At 42.1% G+C, this 15,049-nt stretch overlaps 2 protein-coding genes across 19 annotated transcripts; both read right to left on the reverse strand.

Annotated features, from left to right (window-relative positions):
* Positions 1 to 324: 324 nt before the first annotated feature.
* LOC125545816 lies at positions 325 to 11,713 on the reverse strand. Of its 18 annotated transcripts, none has more exons than XR_007300279.1 (6): positions 11,131 to 11,712; positions 10,983 to 11,044; positions 10,158 to 10,893; positions 9,899 to 10,009; positions 842 to 4,070; positions 329 to 763 (listed from the first exon to the last, which is right to left on the reverse strand). XR_007300279.1 is itself a non-coding variant. In XM_048709851.1 (2 exons), exons 1-2 carry the CDS (start codon positions 9,913 to 9,915, stop codon positions 6,849 to 6,851), a joined length of 870 nt encoding a protein of 289 aa, XP_048565808.1. In that variant the 5' UTR covers positions 9,916 to 10,976; the 3' UTR covers positions 6,809 to 6,848. The 18 variants fall into 18 exon arrangements, 1 of the variants encoding a protein (XP_048565808.1); XR_007300281.1 differs by having other exon boundaries at positions 842 to 3,864; positions 3,976 to 4,070; positions 9,899 to 10,893; XR_007300280.1 differs by having other exon boundaries at positions 842 to 3,867; positions 3,976 to 4,070; positions 9,899 to 10,893.
* A 1,119-nt stretch (positions 11,714 to 12,832) lies between these two features.
* On the reverse strand, positions 12,833 to 14,298 carry LOC125549044. The gene is made up of 3 exons (XM_048712542.1): positions 14,145 to 14,298; positions 13,953 to 14,024; positions 12,833 to 13,568 (listed from the first exon to the last, which is right to left on the reverse strand). The coding sequence occupies exons 2-3, from the start codon at positions 14,010 to 14,012 to the stop codon at positions 13,113 to 13,115; spliced, it is 516 nt and encodes a 171-aa protein (XP_048568499.1). The 5' UTR covers positions 14,013 to 14,024; positions 14,145 to 14,298; the 3' UTR covers positions 12,833 to 13,112.
* Between the last annotated feature and the right edge of the window lie 751 nt (positions 14,299 to 15,049).

The following is a 15,049-nucleotide window of genomic DNA, read 5'->3' on the forward strand; positions in this document are numbered from 1 at the left end:
TGAAACGAGTAGGAATTTTTTTGTTTTCTGCAACGTTCCCCAACAAATTGTTTGGCTCCGGAATAATTCAATTAGCTTCCACAAAAAGTTCCAGCATTATGATTTACTGCCTAAATTAAATCAGAATAGAAAACAGAAAAATACGCAAGAGAACCCCCGAATGGGCCTAATTGGATGCAGTTGGCCCATTAGTCTAGCCTGCACTTGGCTCTACACTCTGAATTTGGCCCAAGAGCAACCTTTTTTTTGGACAGAAAGGCAGAGCAGAGAGCTACATTTCATTGATCAAAAGTTTCTGAATTCCTAATTTCTTCTCTTTTTTCCAACATATTTAAATGTTGGTCACTTCTTCTCTTTTTGTTTCAACATTTAAACAACCTTTAAACAACTTTAACCAACATTTAAACTAGGTGGATTTCTCAAACAATTTCAAGATTACAAATTCCTCCATAATTCATGCCTTTCCATACATTTTCAACATTACAACCAGTGCGATTACCATACCTACAAATGCCCAAAAGTATTTGCAAATGGGTATTGGTAGTGCTTGATCTTCAAGCTTCCTAACCTTCTTCTTCAACATCCTAAGCTCAACAGCTAGCTCTCTGTCAGTGCGTGCTTCGCCCTCCATCCCTTCTTTCGGAGCTCGTGGTGTGGCCACTGCCGTTCGTGGCAGCATGCGCAACCATTCTTCATGCTCTTCTTGCAGTTCATTCATCAGAGTCTTGGCCAGAGCATCGACCCAAAGAAAGAAGCATGTCACCTGCATGAACACCAAACAGATCAACCCATTGCTCAAAGATCCCGACCACGAAAATGGTGCAATTGCCCCGATTCTTACCCTATTCTCGCTGCACACGTAGAATGGACGATTCTGGTTCCTCGGTGTCTGAGAAACCCTCCGATCAACGCCCGCCCGGCACCGCGGACAGACGAAGACAGGCATGTCCACACGCGCCCGGCTCTGCATCCGCGAGGTGGCGCGGGAGCTTGAGGAAGACATGGAGCTCGGAGCCGAAGGGATCTCAACGCCGCCGCGCCCTCCACTGCTAGCTTCCCACCGCCGCGCCCTCCACAGCTAGCTTCCCGCCGCCGTGCTCTCTCTCTCGCCGTGGTCACTGCCGTGCTCTCTGTCGCCGTGGTCACCGCCGCTGTCGCCCGCTTATATAGCACACCTGCCAACGGCTCTCTGCTCAACGGCTCTCTGCTGGGTCCCACAAGCCACGCGTGCAACGGTCTGAATAAAATTGGCCGTTTCTGTCGCCTGGTCCCACCTGTAAGGGCCGGGTCAAAAGGTTGACCTGACGGAGACGGCAGAGTTCACGAAACGAGTCGGTGCGCACGGACTAGGGGCAAAACTGAGCACAATTCGCATCTGAGGGCAAAACTGAGCACATGGACACCACTGAGGGCAAAAGGATAATTAACCCTTGAAATTTAATACTCCCTGTCTCCCTCCCTTATAAATATAGGATGTTTGGGATATTTTAATATGGATTACATTAGGACTGAAATGAGTGGACAGACACACTAAAACATGTCTATGCACATCCGAATGGCAAAAAGTTAAGAGCATCTTATATGAGTGGACAGACACACTAAAACATGTCTATGTACATCTGAATCGCCAAAAAGTCAAGAGCATCGTATATTTGTGAACAAAGGGATTAGTTGTTTTCCTTTTCTCAAATTAGCAAGTCGAAATGATATTAACTCTTAGCTAGGGTCATACTTAAAGTTGAATTAATACAGTTAAATTATACTAGTACACACAAAAATGTATGACTTCAGTGTTATTTGCATAGCTTGCTCGCATTACGTGCTGCATCTTATACTAAGGCGAAGCAAGTTGGCAATTGCATTATTATTAGCTTCTCCGGTACTGTTTTCCAGTTCCATATGCAGCAGTTTATGATCTCTTTTCCACTATGCAACCTTCTGAGATAGGTATTGCACGGATCTCCGGTACTGTTATTCATAATTGGTTGAAATTATTCACAGTTAGTTTAATAAATGATTGTATTTGGTATATTCCGTGTGATCCTTTCAATGGGTACTACCAAACTGGAGATTGTATGTTGTGAAGGCAATAATGAACTTGGCCCATTTGGAGGTGCATATTCAAAGCAATCTCTTCTGATTTCTGAATCTAGTTGCCAATCATTCTGCATCTTAATTAATACCAGCTGGAATGCTGACCCTTGCACAAAACGCGTTTATCATACTTGATAGTTGATACGAATTTAAGCACGTCTTGAGCTGTCCTAATACTCGAAATAAGGGACTTCATTACTTCATCCAAACTATTTAATATAGCATTCTCATTAAAAAAAATGTGCTCCTACGTTTTTTGGGTTGGTTTCAGCAGCGGCAACTGGCAAGGTTGCCATGTAAAAGTGCAAGCACAGGTGACAGTTGAAGTACTCGCAAAATGTGGATCACAGATAGCCTTCACGCAACAGTATATCACATGATGTAACAAATTTCCCTTGCATATTGAATCAACTGTTGCAAAGTTTTATTCTCACAAAGAGAAATAAGAAGTTGCAAACTAAGTTGATATTATCTTAATCTACTCTATTCCATTTATGATCTGCGAGCACTTCTCCTCCATGACTATGTCCACTCCAAATTTTCTTACTCCTGGCCACCCCCTAATCATTTATTAGATATTTTTTGTTTTTGACTAATATCATCTTGTGGAATTTTGCAACTTTATAACTGATCATATGAATCACTTGGTGGCAATTATTGTTGCCATTCTCTCGTATTAAACCATGAGCTTATGGTATTATTGTTCTCTTGGCATTCCCTGGAGGCATCAGTATGACATTATTGCCTCTTTAGATTGCTCAATGGGCAGACGATTCCCAACACAATCTTTCTAGTTTTTGATGTTGAAGATCCTGAGGGTATGGGTCATTGCTCGAAGAAATAAACTAGTACCCTGCCTAGTTGTCATTCTGCTCTAGTTAAGAGTAGGGTGTAACCTCAGTCAAATATATATCTGAAAAGATTCTCTGGGAACGTAGTATAAATGTACATGTCCCTACCTGCTCTGTACTCACAAGACAACATTACCACAGTCCTTGCACTAGATTTTAGAAGTTTTAGAAATTGCAGTAGAAGGTTCCGATCGACATTAGCCCAACAGAATGGAGGCGAAGTGCGCAGCTATCTGGAGCTCTGTCGATGGGAGGAGCGAGGAGTCTGAGATGATTGCTCACCTGCAGTCCATGTTCTGGAGCAACAGTGATGCTGCTGTCAACCTGTGCTCTCCAAACACCAGTGACAATTCTTGTGTTACAGCTAGCACAGTGCATAGTAATTTGTTCCTTCCTCTTGACATGGAGAGCCATGCCACAACGCCAATGGTGAACACTGGCATGGACCTATGCTTTGATCACCGGCATCAGACCGTTACTGGTCACAAGAGGACATCCCATATGGATGAGCAGATCAAGAGAACTAGCAAGAAATCCCGGACTGTTCCCTCGGTAAGGCTACGATATTGTGAATGCGAAGTTGTGCATCCTCTCTTGAAATAAATCCTTCGACTGTTCTAACATTCTGATTGATGCAATTGTTTGCAGGTATCAGATGCTCCGTGTTTAAGCCTAGCTGATAACGAGACCAATGGTGACACTGTCAATCAGAGCTCTTCGTCCTGCTGCAGCTCGGAAGAAGATTTGATTGACGCATCTGAGGAATCCTTTGTTCCGAACCAGGGTGACAATTCAAGAGGTTGCAAGCGGCCTTCGAAGAATTTGCAGTCTCTTTGTGCAAAGGTTAGGACACGGTTATGTTACTCTTGTTCTGATCGTGGAATATGAATATTTCTGTTCTCTGACGGTATTTGTGATGCTTCTTACAGAGGAGAAGAGAGAGGATCAACGAGAAATTGAGAGAACTGCAGAACCTGATTCCCAATGGAACCAAAGTAAGCTCTCACTTATTGGTTAGTGATTCACTTACTGAATAATGGAGAGTCCATCTAACACAGCAATTTTATGCGTTTCCAGGTTGACATTAGCACAACGTTGGAGGAAGCAGTCCAGTATGTCAAGTTTCTGCAGCTGCAAATAAAGGTAGTAAGTACTTGTTTATGTTCCAGTTAAGCCATTCGCCATTCCTGAAAAAATGTACTTCCCCTGTAAAGAAATATAAGAGCGTTTAGAACACTAAAGTAGTGTTCTAAACACTCATATATTTCTTTACGGAGGGAGTAACACAGAATTCATCGAACCGTTACAACAAAAGTTTGCATGGACAATTCAGAATGTTTGTGCAGGTGCCACACTACCACCGTACTTCCAAAATTCAACATACTCCCTCCGTTCCTAAATATAAGTCTTTTTAGAGATTCCAATATGGACTACGTACGGAGAAAAATGAGTGAATCAACACTCTAAAGTATGTCTATATACATACAGCCGTATGTAGTTCATATTGAATCTCTAGAAAGACTTATATTTAGAAACGGAGGGAGTATATAACACGTTGGGAGGTTGTTTGGATGTGGGGATATGTTCTTTGGAGCTTCAGATTTGAACAGAATACCAAAACGATCCATAGAACCCCCCCCCCCCCCCCCCAGTTAATATAAAAGGATTTCAATTTGGCAAAACGGGGGAAATTGCTTAATCCTCTGTGCTTTTTTCTATTTGATTTGAAAAGGAGGATACAAGAAATTTATTTCAAACATGGAGTATTATTCTGATATTCCCTTGTTCTGAACAGGTCTTGAGCTCTGACGAGACATGGATGTACGCACCTCTCGCCTACAATGGTATGGACATCAGCCTGAGTCTGAGAATTACCACAGCCCAAGAATGAACTGGTCATAATCCGAAGCCTTGTTGCTGTCAAGTCAAATTCAGTACATGGTGCATTTGTTCAAGATCTTAACCCTGACTTTGAATTGTTCATTTGCTTCTTGTGACTTAGAGGGAGGTGTTGCCTTGCCAGATACAGTAAGTAAATATTGTACGTATCAAATAAGTTGGAGCATGCCATATGTAGTAAGGAAACAATGTATCAAATAAGTCTGATTAATGATGATGACATTTCTTGGCTCAGTGATTTTCTTATCATCGAAGCAAAAACTTTCAAGTCTGATTAATTATAAACATTAAAATAAGTTATGCATTGCCAGTTTTTGGCATATAAGAATAGATCCTGAAAACAAATAAATAATTAAAATCTACAAAGTACTTTGACAAAGAGAGATTTAGCACCTTGTGGCTCTCATGTTCCATTAGGTAGCTCTGGTAGGGATGTAAACCGAGTCCTGCTTATCGGTCTAACAGTTCAATAAAGTATTTTTTCCGGGAAAAATGAACTATCAAGCTCACCATTTATTGCGCCATTTACATCCCTAAGCTCTGGCATATGATAGTAATTTGGTTTGTGCTGCTCAAAAGCTTTATCTTGGATAGGAAAGATATTGTTCAAAGCCAGAAAGTGCAACTTGGCAATGCCAAGTGCTTGTAGCACTACAGTAGTGGATCATGAGTTGCCATTTTGTATGCCGCAAAATAGGTTGCCAAAGTTGCATCAATAATAGATTGATGAGTACGTGATCCATATGCTCATGGGTTTTTGCTAGAACTGGTGTAATTAACAAGTAATATAGGCATTAATGAAGAATCCTCTATTTCACTAATCACTAATTTCAGTGTGCATACATGTAGCTTTCACAATAGCTAACAAGATATCTTCTGCTTTACTTGGTGCCCTAAGCTTTATCTAATTGTGATTGAGGTGTCCAACTATTGTGGTTCTTGAGTTGAGCGGCATCTGGCAGGCATTTAACACTGTTGAATATATGTATAGGCGATCATCGCCTGCATGTATGGTTAGGATCTTTTAAGGAGTCTGTTAGAGATGCTCTTACACCGGTAACATAACATGACCCTAGCCTATGTTACTATCTTCATAGTTATAATAACAAAAGTGTGATATCATGCAAAGCTTCATTGTTAAGTAGGTTATAGACTCATATTGTATTGAAATATGTTATGTTATAGTAACTAGCTAAGTTATTCAAATTACCTCTCTCCTCATTAACTCATTGTCACATAGGTAAATTTTCTGATTTGACTATATATTACTGTTGAAGTTACTCTCACGGTGACGAATCTCAGAACACTGCCACCAGTAGCATCTGTTGCGGCCGGACTGCAAAATTCAGGCGCAACACGCACACCCACCTAACCTATGCCAAAGACTCTTCTGAATCTGAAAATATATAACAAAATAAATGGACATAGCCCACATCGAACATTTTAGGAAATCCAAGTTAGATTTCAGAATTGTGCTAAATTTCTGTTCCTCGAATTGCGACTTTGTATTTCCTGAAAAGTTGGATTCTGTTCCTCGAATTGTAAATCATGGCTGATGGTGTCGATGCTTCTTACAGCAGTTCACATTTCCTCTCTCACAAAGCGTTTTCCTTCTCTCGGGCGTTGACTAATGAACAAGCTCATCCATCTCACAATTCGAGGAACAGAAAATTACAAATTCAGTCGTACCTCATTAAAATTAACCACTGGCTATAGTTATATTATGATTTGTCTTTTGCTCATGTGGTTTCGAGCCATCCGTTCAGTTGAATTTACAATATATAATGTTGTAACATGATAGACAAATACTTTGGCTATGCATATAAATTTCTATTATTAAGAAATAAAAGAACTGTATAAAAAAGACATGCATTGGAGCATGATCAAACATGAGGTGTCATCAACATATGAGAAATGAAGATGACACTTCAAATGAAGATTTAAAGAAATTGAGGCCATTAGAATAACGCATGAAGACATGGACGAAATATATAAGATGACATTTTATAATTTTGTCCATATACTAAGAAGACTAGTCCCATAAGGGTTCGATTTTTCTGGTTTTTTCAGAATTTTTTTTACCCCTGCAAATTGAGCGACACGTATGCACGGTGGCTTTCGTGAAGTGGTTGATCTCTTCTCTCTTGGACTATACCTGTAGAGGTGCATGGGCTTATCTTGTCTCATGTGAAAAGATGGTTTGACCGCATGGGCTGATTTTGTCTCATGTGAAAAAGAAATATTAGCTGCATGGCCTGTTGTATGGGCTGGTATACGTGTGCTGCTGCATGGCTGATGCATGCAAGCATGTGTCCACCTTTGCATGTTTGTAGTTCCAGGTTTGCACACGTTTGTGTTCTGGGTCCTTCTTTGCTTGCCTATAAGTAGCTCCTTGTTGTGTTCTTCTCTCATGTGTACTTTTTGGTCTCCATCTCTCCTCCTAATGTTGCCCTCGAGCCTCCACCCGAGATCCCACGGCGTGCTAGGTTGCCGCTCCGGCTCGCTGGCTGGGAGGTGCGCGCAGGCTACACCATGGATTGGGAGAGCCGCGTGCCATCCTCTCCTCATGGATCCTCCTCGGCTCCGGCTCCGACCCTGGCCTCCAAGGCGGATACACGGTGGTGGCCTCCCTGTGGTCCAAGGTGGCATGCCTGCAGCTGACTCTGGATAGCTTCCTACCCTGTTGCGCTCCATCCTAATCGACTCCCCTCGGTCTTCCCTAGCTTCGACCCTGGCAGCAGGTCCCCTCCACCTGCCCCACGGCCGTGGTTCCTGCCTCGCTACTTCAGTTTCAAGTTGCTCCTTGCGAAAGTACACATCGCATCTGCATTTCCTCTCCTCTGGTCTGCGTGGTTTCCTTAAACAAGTAGATGAGTTATTAGTACTACAATTTCATCGGATCTAAAGTTGGGTGCATATGCTACAAATTCATAATCTAAGAAGAATGTTCAGGTGTTGCGTGCAGGTCTGTGGTGAGGACACAAATTTGGGGGTCCAGCTCCTTGCGTGAATGTGCAAGGAATTTAGAACCTGCATCTTTAATATAACATGGTATATTTATTCTTAATCTCTTCATTACGTTGTGTTCCATTTTCTTGATGGAAGTAATTCTGGTTTAATTTCACATGATGTTTAAACAAATAAACACATGATCTGCTGAATAGCTGACATACATAGGAAGTACTACATCATTCTCAGGTATTTATTGTTCCTTTTGTGATAGTTTTCTCTCTCCTAAAAGTAAAATGAATCATTTTTAATCCTTTGATCAAGGTTGCCCAAAGTAGGGCGCTCAGCCATTGAGGCATTATCAATTTCTTTAAGAAGCTTCGCAAAATCTGCTCTTATACTAAAAAGATCTAATGTAGGTTTGTTAGCCTTATATATAGGGTACTATATACTGAACACGTGATATTAAATATACAGTACATTGCACTGTGAAGTGAGTATGTATATATTATCCACACAGCTAGCTTCTTTCGGGACTCAATTACAAATCCCATGTCAGACGTTTTAGAACCTACAAGCGAGGAATGCTCCAGATGCAGGATTCCAAACAGACTGCGAAAATCATAGCGATATATGCTAGGACCTGATGGCAAACGCATATACATAAAGGATGACGAATACCCACCTACAGTTTTTGATCCCATGTCAGACGGCAACTTTGATGTGAAAATAAATTGGAGTATGTGTTTAGGAGTACCGAAAGAAATCCCAGTGGAATTTATGTGTTTAGGAGTACCAAAAGAAATGACAGTGGAATTTTCTTTCATGAAAAATAAGAACGAAAATCTGTACTGATAGCTGCTTAGAGTTATGAAGATCATTCTTTCATGCAAAGTGCCTCCACTTTGTAAACATCAACCTATGTGTATTGATTTACACATAACATCGATTTTTTTTATCTGATCAAACATGTACCCCTTCTGTAATGCTTATTATTCTATGAACACATCCAAGTTAATGATAGCATTAACTTTATTTTTGTTTCCTGCAGCTTACTGAAGCTGAACCTGAGCTGCTGCTTAATTACTGAACCTGATGAAAACGAAGCCACTCAGACAGAGCTGCAGTGTTGTGGCTATTTGAGATTCATGGGGTTAAGGAGGATATGTGAGAAGGAGAAGGATTCGGAGCTATGAGTAGAAACTAGCAACACTCAACTGTAGCAAACTATGTAAGACTGAATCTTCTGATGATGATTAGCTCTTTTGGTGTTTGGCTGTGATGACTACTATATTACACATATGAAGCCTTAAAAAAGTGGAAAAGATTGTACACCTACTAGGGTTTGATCTTTTCTTAGCCAATGAAAATAGCCTTTTGTGTTTCCAAAACTATTCCTATTCTAGAAAGCCCTTTCAGAACTACAACTGTAGTAAAACAAAAATTGATCTTTGGCTGTAACTATTACCGCTAGGATCTTCTTATATTGCATAACCTACACTCATGCATGTCGACATAAAAAGAGCATAAGCTCTAACCAAATTTGATCGATTCTAAAATAGTTTGCTAAGCTGAGAACTTATTTACTTGATTTTTTCTGTTTGTTGTTGTTGTAAACTAATAAATAATAATTGTTTAACAGTCATCAGATCGTTTGCATATGCGGCGAGGAGTTAGTGTTTCACCACTGCTCTATTCTAATGAAAGCTGAGATGCGATCTGTTTTAGTATTAGTTTCACATGATGCACCCATTTCTGTCTGTTCCTTTCAGTGATAAGAATTTTGAACTACAAACTGGATACAAAATGACACCGAGTGATGTAGAATTATCCACTATTTCTATTTGGATAAGTTTAGAGGTGGAAATGTTTATATTCTATTAAAGGTTTTTCGCTGGAACATTTCTGTTATCAAGAGATGAGCCCTAACAGGTTCATTCTTTAAATACCTGGATGATTATTCCGCATAAACAAAGTCACATTGTCATTTTAACACAAGAAGCAAGTATCGTTCCATAATAGAAGTAGCTACTGTTTGCACTGAGTAGCAAATTCATAGTTATTGGCCATCAAGAAAAGCAAACACCCATGCCGATGAGATATACCTGTTCCATATGTCCATGTGGAAGTAGTAAACTCTTTCACCTTGGCGAAGCACCAACGGCCCAGCGCAAGCATGCCATATAGCTCCTTGTATAATGCATCACTAGAACTCCCTGCACAAAGGATTCATCATGTGAACCAGGCATACAATTCAAGGGACCATTCACCTTAACTTGTAGCAGATTTTAACTGTTGATCATGATTTAATTTAACCAGTATTACTGTCTAAACTTGTATTGGATGCAGGGATCTACCACTTACCTGACGTGGTAGCACCAATGTACAATATAACCATAAGATTTTCATTTCTCGAATACAGGAGCTGCACCTCTTTGTTCCATTTCATCAACGAAACAAGAGTACTATATCAGTTAAGAGGCCACGGTGCACATAACCAAGAGGAATTGAGGGGTGGAAATGTATCAGTCAGGCTATCAAAATTAGAAATTACATATCAGGCACAACAAATGCACCAGTTCATCAACCTAGACAGCAATATTAATAAAAGCTGCCTTTTACTAGAAAATAATGCCGGGTCGCCCTGAATTATAAGAATTTAATCACTATTTTTCCTATTAAAAAAGAGTCAAGTGCCCAAGTCCACTTATCTGATTCATAAGCATCCACCCAGGAACTGAGTATTCTAGAAAAAACAATTGCTCGCCAGGGATTCAGGAAAGCTCAACACAGGCAGAAGAAGCCGAGGAAACGCACGGCCACCAGAACATTAAGGGAAGCAAAGGAACCGAAGCCGAGGCACCCAAAGCACCTGAATTAGACATCTTCGCCGGCCATCCCAAACACGGCCAGAATTCAGGAGCAAGGCCAATCTGCTCACCCCATCAGCAGCTCCACCGATGTTGGCCCACAGCACCACGAGAACATGAGTGAGATGGCTAGAATCGTACGTGTCAGAGGAGGCGAGGCGGGAGATGTATTCAATCAATTGTACTAGCTATCAACATCAATGAACAAATCAAAGGCACACCTGTAAATTCTGTCCCAAGAAAGAAATCGACAGAATTGGAACAAATTCAGGCATCTGAGTTGAGCAACTACTGAACCGAATCGAGAAGGATTTTATACCTTGAAGGCGTTGGCTTCAGCCTCGCACAGAGCCCTCTTCAGCTGGCCGCTCCGGTACCTCTCTGCAAGCGCAACCATAACAGCAGCGCATCAGCTCGATTCGATCCGGTCTTCCACCGCCGGCGGGACCCACTGTGGTTTCTCTCACCTTGGACGCGACGGCAGAGGGAGAGGACGCCTGGATACCGGCGGTGCCCGCGAGCGCGGCCGCCACGTCCGCGACGACGGCGGTGGCGGTGGCGGCACAATCGTACAGGAACTCCATCTCCTCCTCCTCCCACGGCAGTGTTCCCGCGTCGAGGTGAGGGGGGTGGCGCCGTCGGGAGGAGCTCGCGTAGGCAGGCCGGAGGTGGCCGGCGGTCGGCGGAAGATGGTGGTAGTCTTTCGCGGTGTGTTGTTTAGCTTAGCGCAGCAGGGGGGTGGACAGGTGGTGCGCAGAACGGGGTAGGTGAGTGAACAGGTGGTGTGTTGGTGACTTGCTGCTCCTAATTTATTTTATTTCTCTTCGTTTTTTTCTCTAGATAGTAGAACTGAAGGCAAAACACAATTGGTGCTGAAATTATTTGTGTAGCTGTGCCATCCTATATCTTCACAAATGGAATTTCAAGGCTGTGATTATAATGCTACTACTGATATGGGGTGGCAGAGTATGGTTTTATGAAGATATACCTTTGTCAACAAATATGTTGTTGCATTTATGGAGATCTTCGCATGACAGCACCAATGTCCAAAATATGTGATACTAACAAGATGGATAAATGCAAGAAATTCTCTAGATACTAATAGAAGTATTTTACTATTCAGATATAATATGTTGTACATGTACTCTATTCTCAGTTAATAATTCAGTTGTGTTTTTTTGCATAATGTTGACAGTATATTCTATGTTGGCTGGAATATGCAAGGTAGTGTGAATGATAACAGGGGGTGCAATTCTACCGACTCCAATAATTTTTTCCATTCAGCGTCATGTCTTCTCTGTAGCAACATGAATTTGTCTCTTGCGGATTTAGTTTTCCAGAACATCTATGCCAAGTTAGTGTGCTTAAAGTGTTGACGACTTCCAACCCGTGTGTTAATTCAGTGATCACGGTGGGAGCAACATAAGTTGGGTAGTGCACAATTATTCTCTCGGCAACTACAAAGATACACACATGTAAAACATACAACAAATTCTCAAAAACTTCACACCAACAGGGCCTTGTATAAACTACTTTGCCATTAATCAAATTTTGAGATGACTTATCAAATATTAAAAAAACTAAATAGCTTATCACTCTTTGTGGCGCGGCGTGCCGCCGCGCACTACCCGCTAGTATGTCTATAGGCACCTCACTTTCAGGTCAATTGTATTGTTGGAATAAAGATAGTAGACAGATTTTTAGAGTCCATAATCTGGGAGGGAACTGGCATAGGGATGTATTCTCTCCCCTATGTCCCTCCTTAAAAATCCGTCATTTCTCAAAGATTCAAACAGATTTGTTGTAAAACCCCTAGTCTGAATGTCATTTCTCAAAGCGAAGGTTTTATGGATATCAATAACAGTATATGGCCTTTCTGAATGCTCTGTGAATATATAACTGGGCAGATAATGTGCCTGGTGGCACTCGTACATGGCAGTACATTCAACCAGCACATGTGTGGGCCGTTTTGCCATGGGAAATACTTGTACTCCTACTTGATACTGACGATTCAACAAAAAGGTACTCCCTCCGTCCCATAATAGACGTTTTAGCTTGCAAAAAAGTCTTGAGACGGAGGGAGTACCTCCCAACAGACTCATTCAACATATCTGATGTAAATAAACTCCATAGGAGTTGAAACTACCCAGAGCAAACTTCACATGGGTGTGCAAGGAAAACACCACTTGGTAAGCAAAATGGCAGTTTTAGTACAATCACTTAGTACGATCACTTACTACATTTTAGTACGATTGCTTACATTACAATAATTTAGTACGATTGCTTACAGTACAATAATTTACATATGACTTAGCATTCCTGATACAACGGGTCCTTTCCTAAGAGCAGCTTTTGATCTTCTCCGGAAGTTCTCTACCTTAGTCAATGAGCCACTTCACTACAGACCTTAGTCAACGAGCCACTTTTTCGATACCGAGAATAGCCACATTCATAATCTCATCCATGATACTTTGCCCAGGAGTAGCTTAAGACTATGAGAGAATGAACTCATACATCTGACAGCAAGCAGCCAGCCCCTAACAAGCTTGGGTATGGCACCATTTGCTTCTTCCAACTGCTCCATCAGGCGCTCGGTTTCTTCCTCGAGCCGTTTCAGCTTGTCGTAACTGTAGTCCCTGATCACCACATTGGCCGCAGTTTCTAAGTACTCAATGGCTTTAAGAGCAGCTGTGTCCTCTGCCACTTCATCGTCCGTGGAATATGTTCCGGATATCGACATATGGGCGGGGGCTCCTTTGATTGTAGAGGCGTCGAAAAGCACGGTGACGCAGATCTTGTTATCGTCGCATATCTCGCGACGGTATTCGGCCTCTGGGATTCCCAGCTCTGCTAGCACGATGTCAAGTATGGCTCTCAAGGGAATTCTGATGATCGTCGGAGCATCCTGTAATGTTTAGAGCCCAAGATAGTGGTATCAGACTATCAGTGCAGGACTGGAACAAAGAACGACGGCTTACATACTAGACGAGCAGTGGGTACTGGGTAGCATGACACAGAGCAAACTGCAAACATACATCAAGGTAAAGGCGAATATATCTACGCACCATGATTCTTTTGTCCAGGAAAAAAGACATCATCTGGACTGTAGTCGACCTAGAGTGCCGCATGAGGGCATGGTCTTTGTCTAGCCAGAATATGCTACCGAGGGTTGTATTATTTCTCCAAACGTAAACATCAAACTGTATATGCGGCACTCATGCTATCGAGGGTTGTATTATTTCTCCAAACGTAAACTGCTAGCCGTGAAAGCGGTAAATATTGAGCTGACCTGAGCAAGCCCTGGTGCTGAACCCGGTGACCCCATTTCTTCGTTGGTCATGGTCGCCATGGTTCCAAGGTCCTGCAGGAACCGGCAGTCACTCTGTTTCAGAGCTCCCTCGCGGCGCCTAAACAGAGCAAGAATGGGGGGAGCTAGCACACGGCGGATGCGGGCCAGGACCCAAAGCCGAGATCGATTTACCTCGTGTGCTCGACGGGCGAAGGCAGCGGATCTGCTTCTCCCCGCGACGGCGGCGCTGAAGAGCAGAAAGGGGAAACAGAGGCGGATTCGGTCGGTGCTCGGTGGCAGGGGTGGACGCGTGGTGGTTATCTAGCAAACAGCCGGCAAGGAAGGAAATGGGCTTTGCCCTACCATTTGTTCTCCCCTTGGACAACGTTCACCCAGGCCCATTAAGAGCATTACCAGTAGAATCCTAAACCCTCAAATCCTTATAGCAGTTTTAAGGGTTGAGAAGTGCCATTTTTTGACACTTTTAAGGGTTGAAAAACAGGGGCAAACACTAGAACCCTCAAACCCAACCCTTAAACTGTTTTAAGGGTTGGATTTGAGGGTTCTAGTCTTTGCCTCAACCCCAACCTTTAAAACTCTCATTTCATATATCACACATTTCATCACATTTCATCATATGACATATCACAAATTCCATCACATTTGACATAAAACAATAATCATTCTAGTTATTATTACAACACCGAATAAAACAATAATCATTCAAATTATTACAACAATGTTTGAGCAAATTACACTAATTGTTCGAATCAAATAGGACATAGAAAAGTAAAACAAAGATACATCATGGGCCAATGCGCCGCCCATCCAACTGCCAGTGGTGCTCTATTAGATCATCCCGGAGCCGACCATGAGTAGTTGCATTCTCAATCTCACGATGTGCTTGAAGAAAAGCGTGTATGTGTAAGTGCATCTAGTGCCACCCCTAGTTGGTTTTGGAGTATTGACGACAAACCTAGTTGAGGGACTAATGTGTTTGTGAGAATTGCAGGATAACACAGGTAGAAGTCCCTCATTGATTCGGTTTTACTACCAGAGATGACCCCTAAAAATGTATGAAGACATTGAAGAAAGGT

The sequence above is a fragment of the Triticum urartu genome, chromosome 3 (assembly GCF_003073215.2).
Source record: "Triticum urartu cultivar G1812 chromosome 3, Tu2.1, whole genome shotgun sequence".
NCBI lineage: Eukaryota > Viridiplantae > Streptophyta > Magnoliopsida > Poales > Poaceae > Triticum > Triticum urartu.